The 15,744-nt window shown below is 39.3% G+C and overlaps 1 protein-coding gene across 1 annotated transcript; it reads right to left on the bottom strand.

The window, feature by feature from the left end:
* Positions 1-354: 354 nt before the first annotated feature.
* LOC126557996 (vertebrate ancient opsin-like) lies at positions 355-13,876 on the bottom strand. Its single transcript, XM_050213926.1, has 5 exons — positions 13,650-13,876; positions 12,158-12,317; positions 5,244-5,439; positions 1,230-1,362; positions 355-1,071 (listed from the first exon to the last, which is right to left on the bottom strand). The coding sequence occupies exons 1-5, from the start codon at positions 13,806-13,808 to the stop codon at positions 373-375; spliced, it is 1,347 nt and encodes a 448-aa protein (XP_050069883.1). The 5' UTR covers positions 13,809-13,876; the 3' UTR covers positions 355-372.
* Between the last annotated feature and the right edge of the window lie 1,868 nt (positions 13,877-15,744).

The raw sequence follows: 15,744 nt of genomic DNA, 5'->3' as shown, positions 1-15,744 counted from the left end.
ACATCTGTATCGTAAAATACTCATTTTTTTCCTGCCACACCCTGTAGCTCACCCTGGAAGAGATTAAAATATTTTCGTTGCCTAATCGTTGCTTCGGGTGGTAAATTTGACTCATCGCTCATTGAAAGGGGGCTCTTGCTTTCAGTGAAGGAAGAACAAATTTTAAACAATGATAACTAATGGATTCAAAATTCAAGTTACTTGCTTGAAACCTTGATATGCAAACGGCATCCCCAAGAGAGATACGTCTGAGTATTAGTTCGTAGTATTCAATTTGATAATCCTGTTTCTAGCCTAAGTATTTTACATTAGCTCTACAAATTCACAACATCGCTCCATACTAAGGTGGTTTGTAAAAAAATAGCTTTACTGTTACAACATGTTCGTGTGTGGTATTGGCGATTTAATAACGAGCACCCTACCATCATGGATCACAGATAATTCCGAGTCCTGTCGAACGACTCTGACACTACCATCTCCGCTGGTTAGCACGTCCGTCATACTACAATCTGCCACCGGTTCAATGCTCGGTACTGATCGTGCATTGTTGGCCTTCAACGTTTTCACCCCCAACGGTCGATCATGTTCCTTCGATCCTCTGCTACTTCTACTCGACCGTTCCTTGGACCGTTCTTCACCGGAGCGTACCGGCACGTTCCGATCGACGGAAGAGATGCTTACCCGTGTGCCACGTACAGTCCAGTGGCAAAAGTCCAAGCTACACTCCAGCACATCCTTGGCGGTGCTGCGTGAATCCTTATCCCGACTGTTGGTGTTGTTGCTGTCCGGTTGACCGGCAACACCATTCGTACGTCTAACGCGCCAGAAGGCGGCCCGGAACTGTGTGTTCATGCCGACGTAGATGATCGGGTTGTAGCAGATGCTTGATTTGGCGATGAGTGCTGGCAGCACGGCCAATCCCGGGCCAATCAGTTCCGGTGGGCCAAACTGCTCGATCAACGCAAAGGTGGCGTACGGCGTCCACGCGATCATAAAGGCGACGATCATCACCGCCACCATGGAGGTGACGCGTCGTTCGGCTCGGTTTACACGTCCCACGCGTGCAGAGTTCTGTTGCGCAAAACGCATTTGATTGAAAACAAGAAAAAAGAAGCAAACAAAAAAAAGTCGGCTTGAAACAAATAGCAGAACATGCGAGTTCATTCATAATTTCCAGGCGCTGTGGGTAGCAGGCGCAATAAAGCCACCAATAGGCGTTGGTTCTTTACCTTGCGCATTTCGAGAACGATGTTGATGTAGCTATAAATAATGACTGCCAGTGGGAGTATCAGGCCGAATACGAAGAGAAATATGATGTAGCTGGTTGCATTCGTTGTTCGCGACTCCCAATTCACCGAGCAGCTGTGGAAGAGAAAATTTGCAAACACCGGGTTGGTATCCATCAGCAACACCATCCATTCGTGTGCATTATGCAGAGACGGTAAAGGGCAAATGAAATCGTCAATGAAACCCACTCAGTTAGAGCAATACGTAGCCGATAGCGAAAGGATCAGGTAATGTGATTTGCCAAACAGTGGCAAGCGGAATTTATTGAAAGCTTTCCAAATGCGGACATTTTACTAGAAGGGTGTTTTATGGCATATCTTTGGTTTTTGTGTGGAATGATTGGATACGTTGGGTTTACTAGTGGAAGGCAATTAAAGCATAATGTTTCGTACGCTGTTGTGAGTCATATACTTTAAACCGTTTTTAAGTGACCGTTTTATTTGGGTGTAAAAATATTGTGGCTTTAATTAGTCTTTGATCATAGTAAATGAATAGCAAGTAAAACAGAAGAAACGTTAATTGCAATAAAAGCGAGATATTCATCTTCAATTACTCTTTACTATCAAAGGTCAGAAAGCTTAGCTCCAATTGAGTTTTTAAAAATAAATTTCCCTTACAATATTTTACAACATTTGCCAAAACGGCAAAACGGTCCATCCGGACCGTCTTCTCGTGGTGAGGACTGACTATCCAACTACGTAGTATCGGAAAATCTAGTAAGCCGTTTGATTACCGGTGTGACCTTAGAAGGTCGTTAAGCAAAAAAGAAGAAGCAAATATGACATGATTTTACACAATGGAGACGCCTGGTATATTATAATATCTTGTTGTTCGGCAAAAAAGCTTAATAGCAGCGATTATAAATTATTGCAATTTAATTCAACATCAGTCGAAACCAAGGAGAGGGCTATTCACAAAATAAAAAAGTTTATTTAAAAGTTTTTAAATCGTTTATCATGTAAATATGCGAATAATAAAAAAAAGTTTAACAAGTAGCGTCGGTTTGAAAATTCATTAAAAAAATAAATTCTTCTATGAAAACTCCTGTGAACCATAACGGTAAGGCCGTTTTAACAGTTTATAAAAAATCCTATCTTTTAAATTTGCCTGGAGTTTGTAATCGTAAGTTTAGTTGCTCGCAAAACCCAAAATTACAAGATTCATAATGGAGGCGCCTGGTGTATTATGTTGCGTGGACTGCATCTATTTACTTTTTTACTAAAAAGTGTTACGCAGTAGTATCAGTTTGTTTAACAATTACCATTTAAGTAACTTGGTTTTACTCAAAAGAACATGTTTTGTTCTAGCATTTAATAAAACATCATAATAAATTCAAACAACAACACATTTGCAAATCTAATCAGGAGAAGAAAGCCTATTAAAGTTATGGTTCACAAATTCACAAATACGACTTCGATTTCAAAGGAAACCACCAACTTATTAAATTCACGAGAACTTACAGTGCCTGCAGGGCCTCCGAGGTGGAATGGAATGAACGGTTTATAATTCTAAATCAACAGAGCGAATTTGTAGCCATATCGCCAGGCCGTTCTTATTGAATACAACAAGAGTGAATTTGTTCGACTGGCTGTTCGTGGTTTATGCAAGCAATTATTAATTCTACGAATGCTAAAGTGAGCATCTTTCGTGCTTGTATATAAGCGTTATTGATCGAGACAAATAAGTGTGGTTTTGAACAAAGCTCCGTAATTTGTATATTATCGAAACGAGTGATTTAGTGTAATGGAGCAATACCCTTAAACATTCATAAAAAAAAAACATTTTTTAAAGCTGTTGATGAAGTGACAGACTGTTCATTGCCATGAAATGCCTTATTTGTTTTCAAATGATATTATTTAAGTTTTTCGAAAGCTCGCATAACTCGTTACATGTTTTTTTTTCGGATTTTAAAAATTTATTTCAGCCTTTTTTCAATGCTCTACAGGCAATTATTTACATGATGTTTGTTATTATTTCTTGTTATTATAGTCTATCTCTTATTAATTCCTAATTATAAATAAGGGCTCAGGGCCATGTACAACAGAAGAACAAAAAATAGAGAAAATGTCGTAAATCGGAAGTTGTGATAAGACGAGGGCAGGAAGAAGAAGAAAAAACATTGAATGGGAAATTAAAACTTGACAGCGTCACGTAAAAAAGCATTCTTAGCTATTGCCTCAACGTGTTATAATGAGGATGAATTAAAGGTGATGGAAGGATTAGAAGGAAACGGAAACAGTTACGAAGAAAGTAGCGGCAAAGCATCAGGCCTGTCTAAAGAGAGGAAAAATTAATCTTGTTTCTCTAGGGTGCCTAGGGAAAAAGAGAATAATTCAAGGAATTCGCCAACGTAGATGGGCTTTACCTACTGGGAACCAAAACTTAGAGCAAACCTTTGGTTTAGATTTTAAAATTTCAACACCAGATGCTGTTTTGTAAAAGACCATCTCATGACTATACATATGTTATACTTTTAGGAAATTAACACAAGATAGAATACATGGACTTTATACAAAGGGATATAATATCAAATATCCTATCTCAAGAGCCTTCAAATTAGGATCCAGTTTTTGATAAACAAACATCATCGAAATCCATCAATAGGAAGGTCAAGACCACACAACGTTATAGTGTGAAAACAGTACAAGAAGAATGATTTAATTAAAACTACATTAAAGAAGATAAACCACAACTAGACGCAATCAGCAAACAGTTTATACAAAAAAGGTTTTTATAATTTTTTAAGGATATCCCTATTAGGACTGGGATCAAGAATTGCAGCCTGTTTCAGTTGAAAATCAAGATTCCGCCTTACACTCCACTATGATCGTAGCCTTGGGCTATCCGGAAACCAGTATCGGTGATTATATACATCGACGAGGTTTTGAGTGGATTGATTGATTCCGGAAAATCCTGATCGAGTGGATATCGTTGGGATGGAGGAATTTCGGGAACTGAGAATATTGGTTCACGTTCGCTCAAGCTTCCTGTATGTGTACGACAAACACACGCATAATCTAGGCAAAAGGTTCATGTGTATAAAGATATGCTCTTGAACCGCGGACCACTCGGGACTGTTGAAACAAACTCAAATCACATCATTGCACTCTACATTGCTCCCAAGGATTAGATCCTCCCTCTTCCACCCTTCCCACCCATATGTGTGTGTGTGTGCGCGTATGGTAGTGCCTTCAACCGGCACTACTATTCCACCGCGAGCAGACGAGGCGGAAAATTTCATCAGCCCAATGAACCTTTACTAAGGAATGTTATTACTGTGTCCCTTGCCCGAATGTCGGTAGGATTAGCGTCGACAAAAGCGACCATAGTCGTGTGTGCGTGTTGAGGTTTTTCGGGCAAATCGGTTGAAAATGGGTTCCACCGGTTCCACAGCTAATGCTGGTGTGTTTGACGTTATCCATTTTGAATGGTGAATTGCAAAGCTGTTTACCGTACCCATCCAGTCCATGGTTTGGAGCTTGCTTCCGGCGGGGCACAGGCACACACACACACATACGAGTGTCAAAGGATACTAATATGACATTCAAGCATCCGACGTTGGGCAGGTTAATTTTCGGTGATGAAATTATTATCTCTCACTAAATGATTATGTTGTGCAATCATGGTTTTGTGCGGTTGAGGGAGGTTGAGGGTTGCAAAGTTGGGCTTCAGAAACAGGTAACTAGAGGTGAGAATTTTTGTGTGTGTATGTGTGTGTGTGTGGAGCCACATTTCGTCGAATGCTACATTCTATGCCCTGGTAATACCGTACTAGTCGCATTTGAAAGGTGGTTTTGAGACAGAAGCAAGACTAGAACGTGTGGAAAGTGAATTAAAGTACTGCGCTGTCTTCTCTGGGTGGGTTTTATTATTCTTTTTCACTCCGTTCTCTCTTTCTTTCTCTTTCTCTCTCTCTGTGCACTCTATGTCAATTTGTCAATAGTCAATTTCTTTACCTTATGTTTGCCGCTTCGTTGACGTAGGCGCCCCAACCAAACAGTGGCGGCGAGGTTAGGGCAAATGAATAGCTCCAGATGAACAGTACCGCTAGGCAGGCTCCTTGTTTCGAGCGGTTCTGGGCGGTGAATGGGCGGCTGATCAAACAGAACCGCTCGTACGAAAGCACGGTAAGAGTTGTGATTGAAGCGATTCCTGTGAAAGGAAGTACATGGTTACATTGCGTTTTTGTGTGTGTGTGTGTTTGCCTGTTTGCTGTTCTCATTCTGCACCAATTGCACAATGTTGCTATTGCCATTCAGTAGCCGGCTATTGAGCGTAACGTAAGCTTGTGTACGTGCAAACGGGATAAACAATGCTGAACTGGGCAGCCTCCAAAAACAAGCTATTAACTATTAAACAGAATGAATCACATTGTGCTAGTAAATGAAAACTAATACGTACACTTGTATGATGGAAGAGTGATGGAATTAGTTTGGGTTCTTTGAATACGTGAATGACGTTATTCGAATTCGTTTATGTTGGTAATTGAATACGAAGAAGCAAATGTTGGGGCACTTTAATATAAGGTAATGGAAAGGATAGTAATTCTAGTAGACTAATGTTTCTTGTTAATATTATAAGTACTTTTTACGTTTTTTTTTGTTCTGTAATTTTTGTTGAGGTGCATTATGAATACCTTGCAATATGAAAATCGCAGCCTTGTGCGGAGATTTGGACCCACATACAGTTATAAACATTAAAGTAAGATTTTTAAGAAAATTTATTATCCTTTCGTGACTTGGCTTTAGATGTTCCGGACAAAATTGCTTCACCCAAAAAACTAAACCCTAGACTAATAGAACTAAAGACTATTAATTTTAAGTATGAAGGCTTTAGCCGTATTTGTCCCCTTCAAAAGATTATTTGTTATTTTTTATTCGATGCAGAATGGAATTTTTCGCTTTATAGGCAGAATGCCTGAAAGTATGGTTGTTGCCAGACAAATGCAGTGATTTTAAACTTAACATTTATAATATAACGATGTGTAAAATGGAAAAAAGCGCTCCAAAATATTTATTTTAAAAAGGAGGTCGTCCATACATTGCATACTACAGTAATTGATATTTTTGATCTCCTGTTGTAAGTAATTGTAATTAAATTTCGAAATAACCCTCTAGCCCCACAATCTCAAAATAACGTTACGCTAGACCAAACCTCCTCTTTTCAGTATATTTTCATAAATAAACTTGTCATTGAATAAAAAAAAATCAAAAGTTTTTATGGGAAACATTACAAATTACTAAACTGTATTTGCAAGTCTGATTATCTTCATAGCTACCGGAATTGAAAGTAGAAACACGTTAATCTGTTGGAAAAAATTTATTCACTACCACTCGCTGTCGGGATGAGCTTTACGATACGCGTCACGATGTGAGGTAAAACTTACGAACATATGAAAAGATCGATTCCAGCTTCTAGTATGTTTATTCACGCAATCCAAATAATTAACGTTTAAGTAATGTTTTGACTGTAAAAAACACATATGATGCAAAAGACACTTCAACAATTAAAATTTCACCTCTACGTTGGGCCATACAATGTAATATTGAGATAGTTATGCTATGTTGTAGTCCAAAAGCTGTGACGTATAACAAACTAGAATTCCCCCATGTGTAAAAAATCGTATTGCTAGATAAAACCTCCTCCTCCGCCTTACGAGCGTTACTTAAGTTATGGGAGACCCATATTTAACAAAGAATACTGAACAAAAACATTCCAAATAAATGTTTTTTGTTGAGTATTGTTCAGTTGTTCAGTAAATATAATATTTATATGTACCTTCAGAGAAGAAAGCTTACTAAGAAAAAAATTAATAAAAATTTTCTCCCTGTATCTTGATAAACTGCAGCTCGCTTATGCCTAACGATTGCTTTGAGACTTTTTAAACGGATGGATTTATAAGCTTTTGTAAGCAAATATTAATATTTAAGCTGCGCATTTACCAAATTACTCCGTATCGTTGATGATTTCAATCAAGCATTTATATCAACAGCATCAGCGTATATTGACCGTGTAAAAGCGGGAAGCGTTTATGTGAAATCATTTGCCAGTAGTAACAAGAATCTATTCTCGCGTTTCCAAGTTTTTCAATTTAGATTTACCTGAAAATAAAGTAGACGATTCCTTGAATATCTGTGCAATATTCTCACTTTGAGGCTTTGGATGGACGCATTGATGGACGCTTTTAGATAGTCTTATTGTTTTGTCCATCACTGTATGAGAGCGCATACTTCCAAATATCGCTGCATTGTACATAGAGTTACAATTTCGAAAAAAAAAAATCAAAGAATGTATGTTTAATTTATACATTTAACCTACCGACGACCATCAACGTCAACGGTTTTATTTTAATCATCCGCATTTTCATGGAAAGGACGTTTTTCTGAATAATTATCATAATCGAAAACTTTTTATAAAACTATCTTTCATATAACCGTGGCAAACAGGAACCTTCTTCTCCTTCTTGGCGTAACGACCTCTAAGGTCATGCCGGCCATAGAAATGGCTTTCTAGACTGCCGATACCACGTAGTTGGTTAGTCAGTCCTCGCCACGGGGGGACGGTCCGGGTGGGATTTGAACCCCGGTCCTGCCGTTTGAAGGCCGGCGCCGCTGTCGCCTACACCACCGAACCGCCCCAGAGAGGAACCTTCTGCCATATAAAAAGCGGGAGAGGTAGTTTGTTAAATGGTAAAAATGACCTTTTTGCTTGTGTTACAAGGAAGGGAGTTACGGGAGAATGCTTCAAAAATAATAATAAAAAATTGTTGGTACAGAAGAAAACAATCCAGACTACAAACTGTATGCAAACTTACAAGATTTCATGTTAAAAACACCTTCAAATCGATTGGAATTTCTATAAATACTTAATGAACTTCTTTTGAAACCCCTAAGATGCTATAAACCATCCAGATGTTGTGAGGTCCTTCCGGGATCCCGGGAAACCGGATCGTCTTTTCGTACGTATGACTGATTCTTATTCTTAAGCCCGCTTTGTGTCGTGGCAGGCTAAGATTACTAGCTTCCTTGCTTTGACAAATTATTACGCAAAACTCAAGTCAAGGAAGCCAAACCAAACCAAGACCTTAGCACGTTTAGCACCCAATATTTATGCAATCTACTAGAAAAGGAAGAGCACAAAATGGGTAACTTTTGGAAAAATTGGTACAGATAAAATTCAACTAAGGGTCCAACTTTACCGGCCAAAAAAGCCGTGGGCAAAGCGGTTGATGGATTTTTCATGTAATTGATGCTATATACCTGCTCCTTCGCTATTGACAGAGTTGGGTACATTCGTCGTAAAAGACTTCCGATATTTGTATGGCATAAGTATCTGTATCTGCTGTGTATCTGTACCGAGGTGATCGATCCTAGCGGTACGCAAAATCTCTGTTGGTCCGGTCTCTGTGCCTCGCGGGCAGGCACAGGCATTGTCTTTCGATCGTGGCGAATGTCGAGAGAAACCCCATCCAAGAAGAGAATATTGATCGATCGATGGCAAGGCCGCACAAGGACCCGTTCGAAGCTTTTTACTTCCCGGCGAGAATATTGCTGAAACTTGGCTGGCTGAATCGATGACAGCCTAACCAAACATTTGGTTTCTCACAGCCGTGTACCGAACCGTGTTCCCGTTTCCAATTGATGGCATAATTTACCACCCGAAGGGATTTTTCTCACGGTACCTTTGAATGAACGGTCTTGAAATTGGTAAACGGAAAAAGTAACAAAAAAACTCACACACACTAGCAATGTTATCACCATCGGCATCGGGCTCGTAGTTTGTACGAAGCAAATTTGTAAACCATTTCTGTTGCACAATGAAAACCTCCATCCTGGTTGCGTTTACTCGATGGTGCGAGAGTCAACGCGAGGACGGAACCTAGCGTTAAAGGAAAGTGGGATTAATCGTGCAAAAAGTTAGAACCACTTCCAACCAACCGTAACCGCCCCAAAACGGTTCGTGTTCGTTATCATATGCGTAACATCTCACCAGTGCCACGGAATGAAGTCGCAATGGTTCGTTTCCACCATTACCGTTTGTTGCTTGAAAGTACCAATAAAAGCAGACGGTAAAAAGCTCCGATATAATCCCTAATCGGATTGAACCTCTAATGAGCACGAGCACTCGGTCGGCTTGGAGGAAATCGAACCTGGATAAGCAGAAAAAAATGCTCTTTCCCTCTTTCCCTCTCTCCTTCATAAATTGCAAATATTTTAATACAAAATATGTAAGTTGATGAAATTTGGAGAGCGTTACGATCAGAAGGACTTCACAGCCCATGGGCGATAACTTATTCCCTTGATCGGGAGCAAACGAACGGGCGGGTATTTGATGTGGACGCATTGAAGTGGTAAAGAAGGAACAAAAATCATACGTACATCGGGTGCTGCAAGAGCTCCGCACTAGCTTCGTGCGACAAATCGCTGACAGATGTGTCAGTCAGCAGAACATTTGAAACATCCCAAAACCGGTAGCAAATAATGCTGCAGAGTACAAACAAAGCGCAGACCCACGACACCATTGAACGATGACGTGTATGTTTTGAGCGGAAGCAGCTTAATCGCATTAGGAAATGGAAATCACTTCGCGTCGGATTACGGTGCAGATTAATTTACCCAAGCGAGAAAGAACGTTCACTCGTGGGAAGATGGCTGTTGGCTCCAAGGCACCGATACAGGGTAGGCTGCTCCGTATCCAGTGTCAGTAGCAACAGCAGCAAGACTTTTCTTTTCTAATCACGTACATCAATATCAATTTCGATATCGTTTCGATACGGCTTCGGCTCTTCTTGATGCTGATGTGCACTGTTTGGTAGCAAAACTCAGCGGTATCAATTAACTGGCCGGCTCTGCTTATCGGGATGATAAACAGGCAAACTTTGCTTCGACGCAGGAAATGTCGCTTGATTGCGGTTTGATGATGAAGCGTGTAATATGAAGAGGGATGAAAATTTTTACTTCTCCTTCTTCTGCTTAGCAGCTTCGAGATTGGAGAGGGTAATTGTGCTCTAGAATTACCCCACTGTAATGCCTGCCGCTTCCGTGCTTATGCAAATTCGTTTAAGCTTTAAATGAAGCGTGAGCATGTTTGTGAGTGAAAGTAATTAAATATTTGTTGATGCTGTATTTTATAATTGCTTGCATTGATTGACAGATTGTGGAGGATAGAAAAAGTAGGATGGAAATATTTGATTGATAATTACAAAGATGATAACACTGTTGCGCTTATTCAAGTTCTTTCAAGATGAATTTATTTTTCATTTCTGGTTTAGCGTTTTTATGTCCTGTCATTTTCAGATTATCAATATTTATGAACCAGAGTAAGAAATTTCTTAAAAATGGGCTGTTTTAAAGTGAATATAATCGAACACTTGTAATCGATTTAGTTTCCTCCTGGTAATGCTTCAACCTCACTCGTTAGTTACGAAAACCGTCAATTATAACTGCTGTGCCATTCTGTCGATTCTCTATCGATGTCCGGCTGAATTAGCAAAGTTCTGACTGAGTCTTAATTCCAGCAATCGGACCAGGTGGGGTTCATTTTCATTTAGAGCCGGAATTTGTTGCACTTTCTAGATTCCTTGCAAGACGAAGAGAAATCCTTTGAGGAATTCCAGGACTAAAATGTTTCAGTCTTGCCATTGCCGGACCAGCAATGTTTCTGATCCAGTGCTAAAACATGAATGGAGCTTGAATAGAAATGAGGTAGTGCAAAAGATTTAAATTCTTCTTGGAAATCTTAGACTTCATCTAAAATCCAGAATCATGATTGTTTGAGCTTCACTAGTTGATCCCAAAAATCCCTGCAACTCAACTGTTCGTTATCGATGTTCGGTTAAACTGAAGTGAAGTTTGCACAATTTTTGCACTCGATTCTGGATGATTTGAAATGATCCACCAATGATACACATGAAATTGAAATCTGTTGTACTGTTTCTCGGTTCTTGTCTAGATGAAGAGTAGTCTTATGAAGAGTCTTTCTGTTGTGAAGTGTTTCAGCCCAGGAATGCCTTAAAGGGAGATACTTTAACTTCAACAGGTTTGATTTAAATCAACAGATTTGAGTTCCTCGTGGAAATGTCAGACTTTACGTTGAATTGAGAACTAGGCAATGGTTTTTTAAACCTCACGAGTTAATCCCAGGAACTTTTTATCATAAAACTGTCGAGTCATTCGCTCAATTCACGACTGAAGCCCAGAAAAAGAAAATTTCAAAAGCGCTCTTAAAGCTGCCAATGAAGTGTATTACTATTTTGCCAGGACTTGGAGCCCGGGCGTGTGTGTGTGAATGTTAAGGCCGAAATAAATATAATCACTGATGACTTTCTGTTTTCTGTCGATATTCTGCATGGTTTTATTTTTTCTTATACGTATTTCAACACCACTTCGGGGCGGCATAAATGGAGACGCAATTATGCGTCACATTAAAAGGGAGATTTTGCATATTTTTCGTATTAGGTCGACAGGTAGAACGTTGTCTCGATCATGCTGAACCATACGGCAGCTAAATCGCTTGAACAAGGTAAGCCTTGCTGGAACGGTCTTTGAAGATGATTACTGAATAAATTTTCCCGAAAGAGTTTTCCCCACGACGGTTAGACCGCGTTTACTGCCCTTTTGTATAATCTTATGCAGAGTGTAGAGGATGAGGCACAACAGCGCAATACCAATTTGTATGTTTTTCTTCATTATGTGACAAAGAATAAAATTTTTCATTTCGAAAAGCACTGTCAAGGGAGGATTGAGTGTAACTGTAGGAAAGTTTATAAAATGTACAAAACAAAAAGTGTACAACGAAAAACGATACTGTTCTAGCAAATAAATTAAAAGCTACTGTGTTCGACGGAGTATTAATTGTTTTCGTACTTTACCTAGCAGTGACATGAAAAATCCGTACGCCACACAAACGCTTTTCCCGTACAGCCAACGATGGGAAATGGCGGACGTAAGAGTGAGCGGATTACCGATGATCGATACGGAAAAGTCGGAACAAACTAAATTGAACAATATAATATTCATCGGCGTCCATAGCTGAAATGGAGACAACGGAAATAGAAGAGCGTTAAAATGTTGAGCATGGTTTATTGTTGGCAGAAAAGTAGTACGACAAACATGGAGGATGGAACTTTTTTCATAACTGTCGTTTTACTGAAATCAGTTTTAGTTGATAGTGACAATATGGAAAGTTACTTTAGAAAGTGTACAAAAATACATTCAAAAGACGGGATGTTTAATTTAGTGAAAGCAAGGAGCGGGAAAGCTTTACAACAAAAAGGATATTTCTACTATTGAACTAACAGAAAATTTACGCTAGTTAACATTTTACTATGCCATACGATTGTGTTGTGCGGATTGCATATTCTACAGGCGCAAAGAAGTACCATCAAGGCAGGGTTACCAAAGTTATTATATTTTATAAATACCGTTTAAAATTTTTAGTATGGAATGTTTAAGTCAGCTGCATTTTTAGTATTAATTGTGATAAAAAAATATGTTATTGCCTCATATAAAACATAAGAAGAGCAGTACGCCGAGATACAAGTTTGAGGAATCCTAGAAAAGTGTTTTAAATTTGCATATCAAATCAAAAAGATTTGGAATGAGTTTGGCTTCTAGAACATAGTTGTCTTCTTACACAAACAATCAGACTTCAAGAGCTCAACAATTCGCTAGAATATGCACTAATGGGGGTCAATTTTTACATCTGGCCAAGAATGTAATAAATAATCTAATTATTAATAATTCATGAAACAATTTTGGGTTTTAATTAAGACTACAAAGATGGTAAGCACTTTTAGAAGTAGTAGAAGCTTTCTACAATAGACCGTGTGCATTCCAAATTCCCTGCTAAACAAGTCAACGGTCAACAAATCTTCAATTTGTTGTGAACTTTCAAGTACCTCATAAGCAACAGACCACTCTTGAGGCACCTCTTGAAAGTTACTTCTGTGAACAGAGATTTAGTTTTTTCTTTGCATAACGCGAGCTACCAAAATTCGCCAGGAAGTATAGTAAAATTTGGCACTAGAACAGCAAAGATATACGCTACTTAAGCATCCGCATCGTTAGGGGCGCACCGAAGTAATTGAACATGTGTTGGGACAGAAACTTTGCGTGAAGCGTAACGAAGCAAACATGTCTGCCATCGGACGGACAGTGTCTTCCAATGAAACGTTACGATTTTCCCTACGGTACCGCCGGATCTTACCCGGATGGTCTTGTGGCGTTAAGAGAGCGTCAACAATTGTTGAATGGAACCGTACCGAGGTGCCATGTTTGTTCTTCGCTTCCTACGCAAATATATATTTGTGTGTGTGGCAGCTCCGGCCACACAGTGTCTCGCGGTGGAACCGTGTGTCTTACCTGTACATCCTTGTACATGAGGGCAATAACGAAGATGTTGAGAAAAAATCCGAAGAACCCTATAAAGAAAAGTGTCACGGCGGCACCATTGTAGGCCCACGGTGCCATCAGCTCCTGGTAGTCGGAATTGATGGAGGCAGCATCGGTGACGTCGTACATCTTCGATGCTACATCCTGCTAGCGATGATCCGTCCCCGGCAACGTTCCCAAAATATGGTTGACAAGTTGAAGTGGAACCGTTCGCACGACCTAGCGAGTGACGGTGTGCGGCGATGATGCTCTTGACAATTCCATACCAGGCTCGAGAAGGTCAGACGATGTAAGACAAATTTTTCTTACGTGAGTCTGCTGCTTTAGTAGTGATGTAAACAATCTGAACGGAAGAAAAATAGTATCGTATTATTAGGATTGTACCATGGTTCGTTAAGAAAAAAAGGGACGTAACCGATTGAGGCTGACAAAGTAGAAGTACAATACACACTGTATCCCGTAATAGGGTAATAGGATTGTTTATTGTATGTGCCTGTATCGATTGCTTCAGCAATTTGTCAGTATTGGATTTTTAAAAGCCTAGAAAATGCATTTGAATTGGCCCTCCCTATGTATTCTGCCATGTTGTCCAATTACTATAAGCCGAAAAGTATTCGTAACATACCCCACGCAAAATAATCCGATCAAATTTTGCTTCGCAGTTGTTTTTGTTACCGGTGAGCTTGTGCTTTCCGTAGTAGACCGCAAGAACATTTGAATCATTATTTTAGGTTCCGCTTTTGCGCTTTTGGGAACCTTCTTTGGCCATGGTTTTGTTTATGTTGAAAAGATCCAAAACTCACTGACAAAAGTCTTTATTTTTTGTTTACGGTTGATGCGAAAGCAAAAAAAGTTTTAACTGTTTGGAATATTTTAACTATAGAGAAATAAAGCATTTTATTATATTGTTAAAGTAATTATCAAAATCCGATAATTGTAAGATCCGATCCGATCCGATAACTGTAAGCTAAACGTATTTTACATATGAAAACAACAAAAATAGATATTAAAATAAAAGGACAAGACTTTCAAGTCTCTCCAGATGAGACTGATGATCCCCACCCATATCAAACCACAGTGACCAAATTGAATAACGAACTCCACAATGAAACCTGTCACAGTTAGCATTGAAAAAATTTTAAGTTCTTGACTCCCTTCCTTTGTTTACGACAAAAGTCTTACACTCTTATCGCGAACCAACACAGCCAGATAACGATACAACACAAAATTGTTTTCGAATCAACATTCGAATGGATTAACCTAAACATGGGGAAAATGAACCTTGAACCAAAAATCGACGACACTGGCCACATAGATAAAGCTGCCTTTTCCCGTCAGTTACAAAAAAGTTCCTTGACAGGATTAAACTTGTAGCAATCTCTAAATTTGGTATTCGATTCCTTTCAAGTGTTTTCAAGTGTCCCCTTAATCAAGGTAAAGCCTCAAATCTTCAGCATGCTAGTAAGTGAGTGCAATATCGCCTAGCCCACTTGATCCGCCGAAGAGCATCCAGAGTTTCCCTAGCCAAGGTAAGGCTCAATATCTCTATCGCTCTTTTCCTATGTCAGTCCTTTGCTCTTTCTTTTATGGAATTCTTACGGCTACCTTGACGGTCGTTAGCGATTTATCACGAAGTAATACCTTTTCGTTTCCTTACTATGTGATAAAAGCTTGACGCAGAGTACAGCCACAACACATAATAGCAATTGAAATACATCAGGGTCAGAGATTCAGCCAAAATATCATTTTATGCTGTCTTCTACAACAAACACAATAAAAAGTCATTAAAATCGTACTGTACTGTAAAAATATTATAAGCGCAATGATAATAATAGCACGGGCGGTCTCAGTGCAAGACGCGACTGCGCAGCTAGTCTTCACACGTCTAAAAGAACTGGATTTAAGGCTGGCAAATGTTGAATGCTTTGATAATATAATATACGGCTTCAAATCATATAATGGAACTTTTGATGGATTCAGTGGAAGGTTTCAAATAGATAGAGGAATGTGGCAAGTTCCTGGTGCAGCTATTCTATAATTTAGTGGAATTTTTCATACGGCTGCA

Source organism: Anopheles maculipalpis, chromosome 2RL (genome assembly GCF_943734695.1).
Source record: "Anopheles maculipalpis chromosome 2RL, idAnoMacuDA_375_x, whole genome shotgun sequence".
Lineage (NCBI taxonomy): Eukaryota > Metazoa > Arthropoda > Insecta > Diptera > Culicidae > Anopheles > Anopheles maculipalpis.
This window is presented reverse-complemented; position numbering and strand designations above follow the sequence as displayed.

What these genes read in the sequence shown, in the direction of transcription:
- LOC126557996 (XM_050213926.1), bottom strand. Translation starts at nt 13,808, where the DNA reads ATGTACGACGTCACCGATGCTGCCTCCATCAATTCCGACTACCAGGAG. An exon ending in TCATGTACAAGGATGTACAG is followed by an intron (nt 12,318 to 13,649) that starts GTAAGACACACG and finishes TCTCCATTTCAG; the next exon opens with CTATGGACGCCGATGAATAT. An exon ending in ATTTTTCATGTCACTGCTAG is followed by an intron (nt 5,440 to 12,157) that starts GTAAAGTACGAA and finishes TTCCTTTCACAG; the next exon opens with GAATCGCTTCAATCACAACT.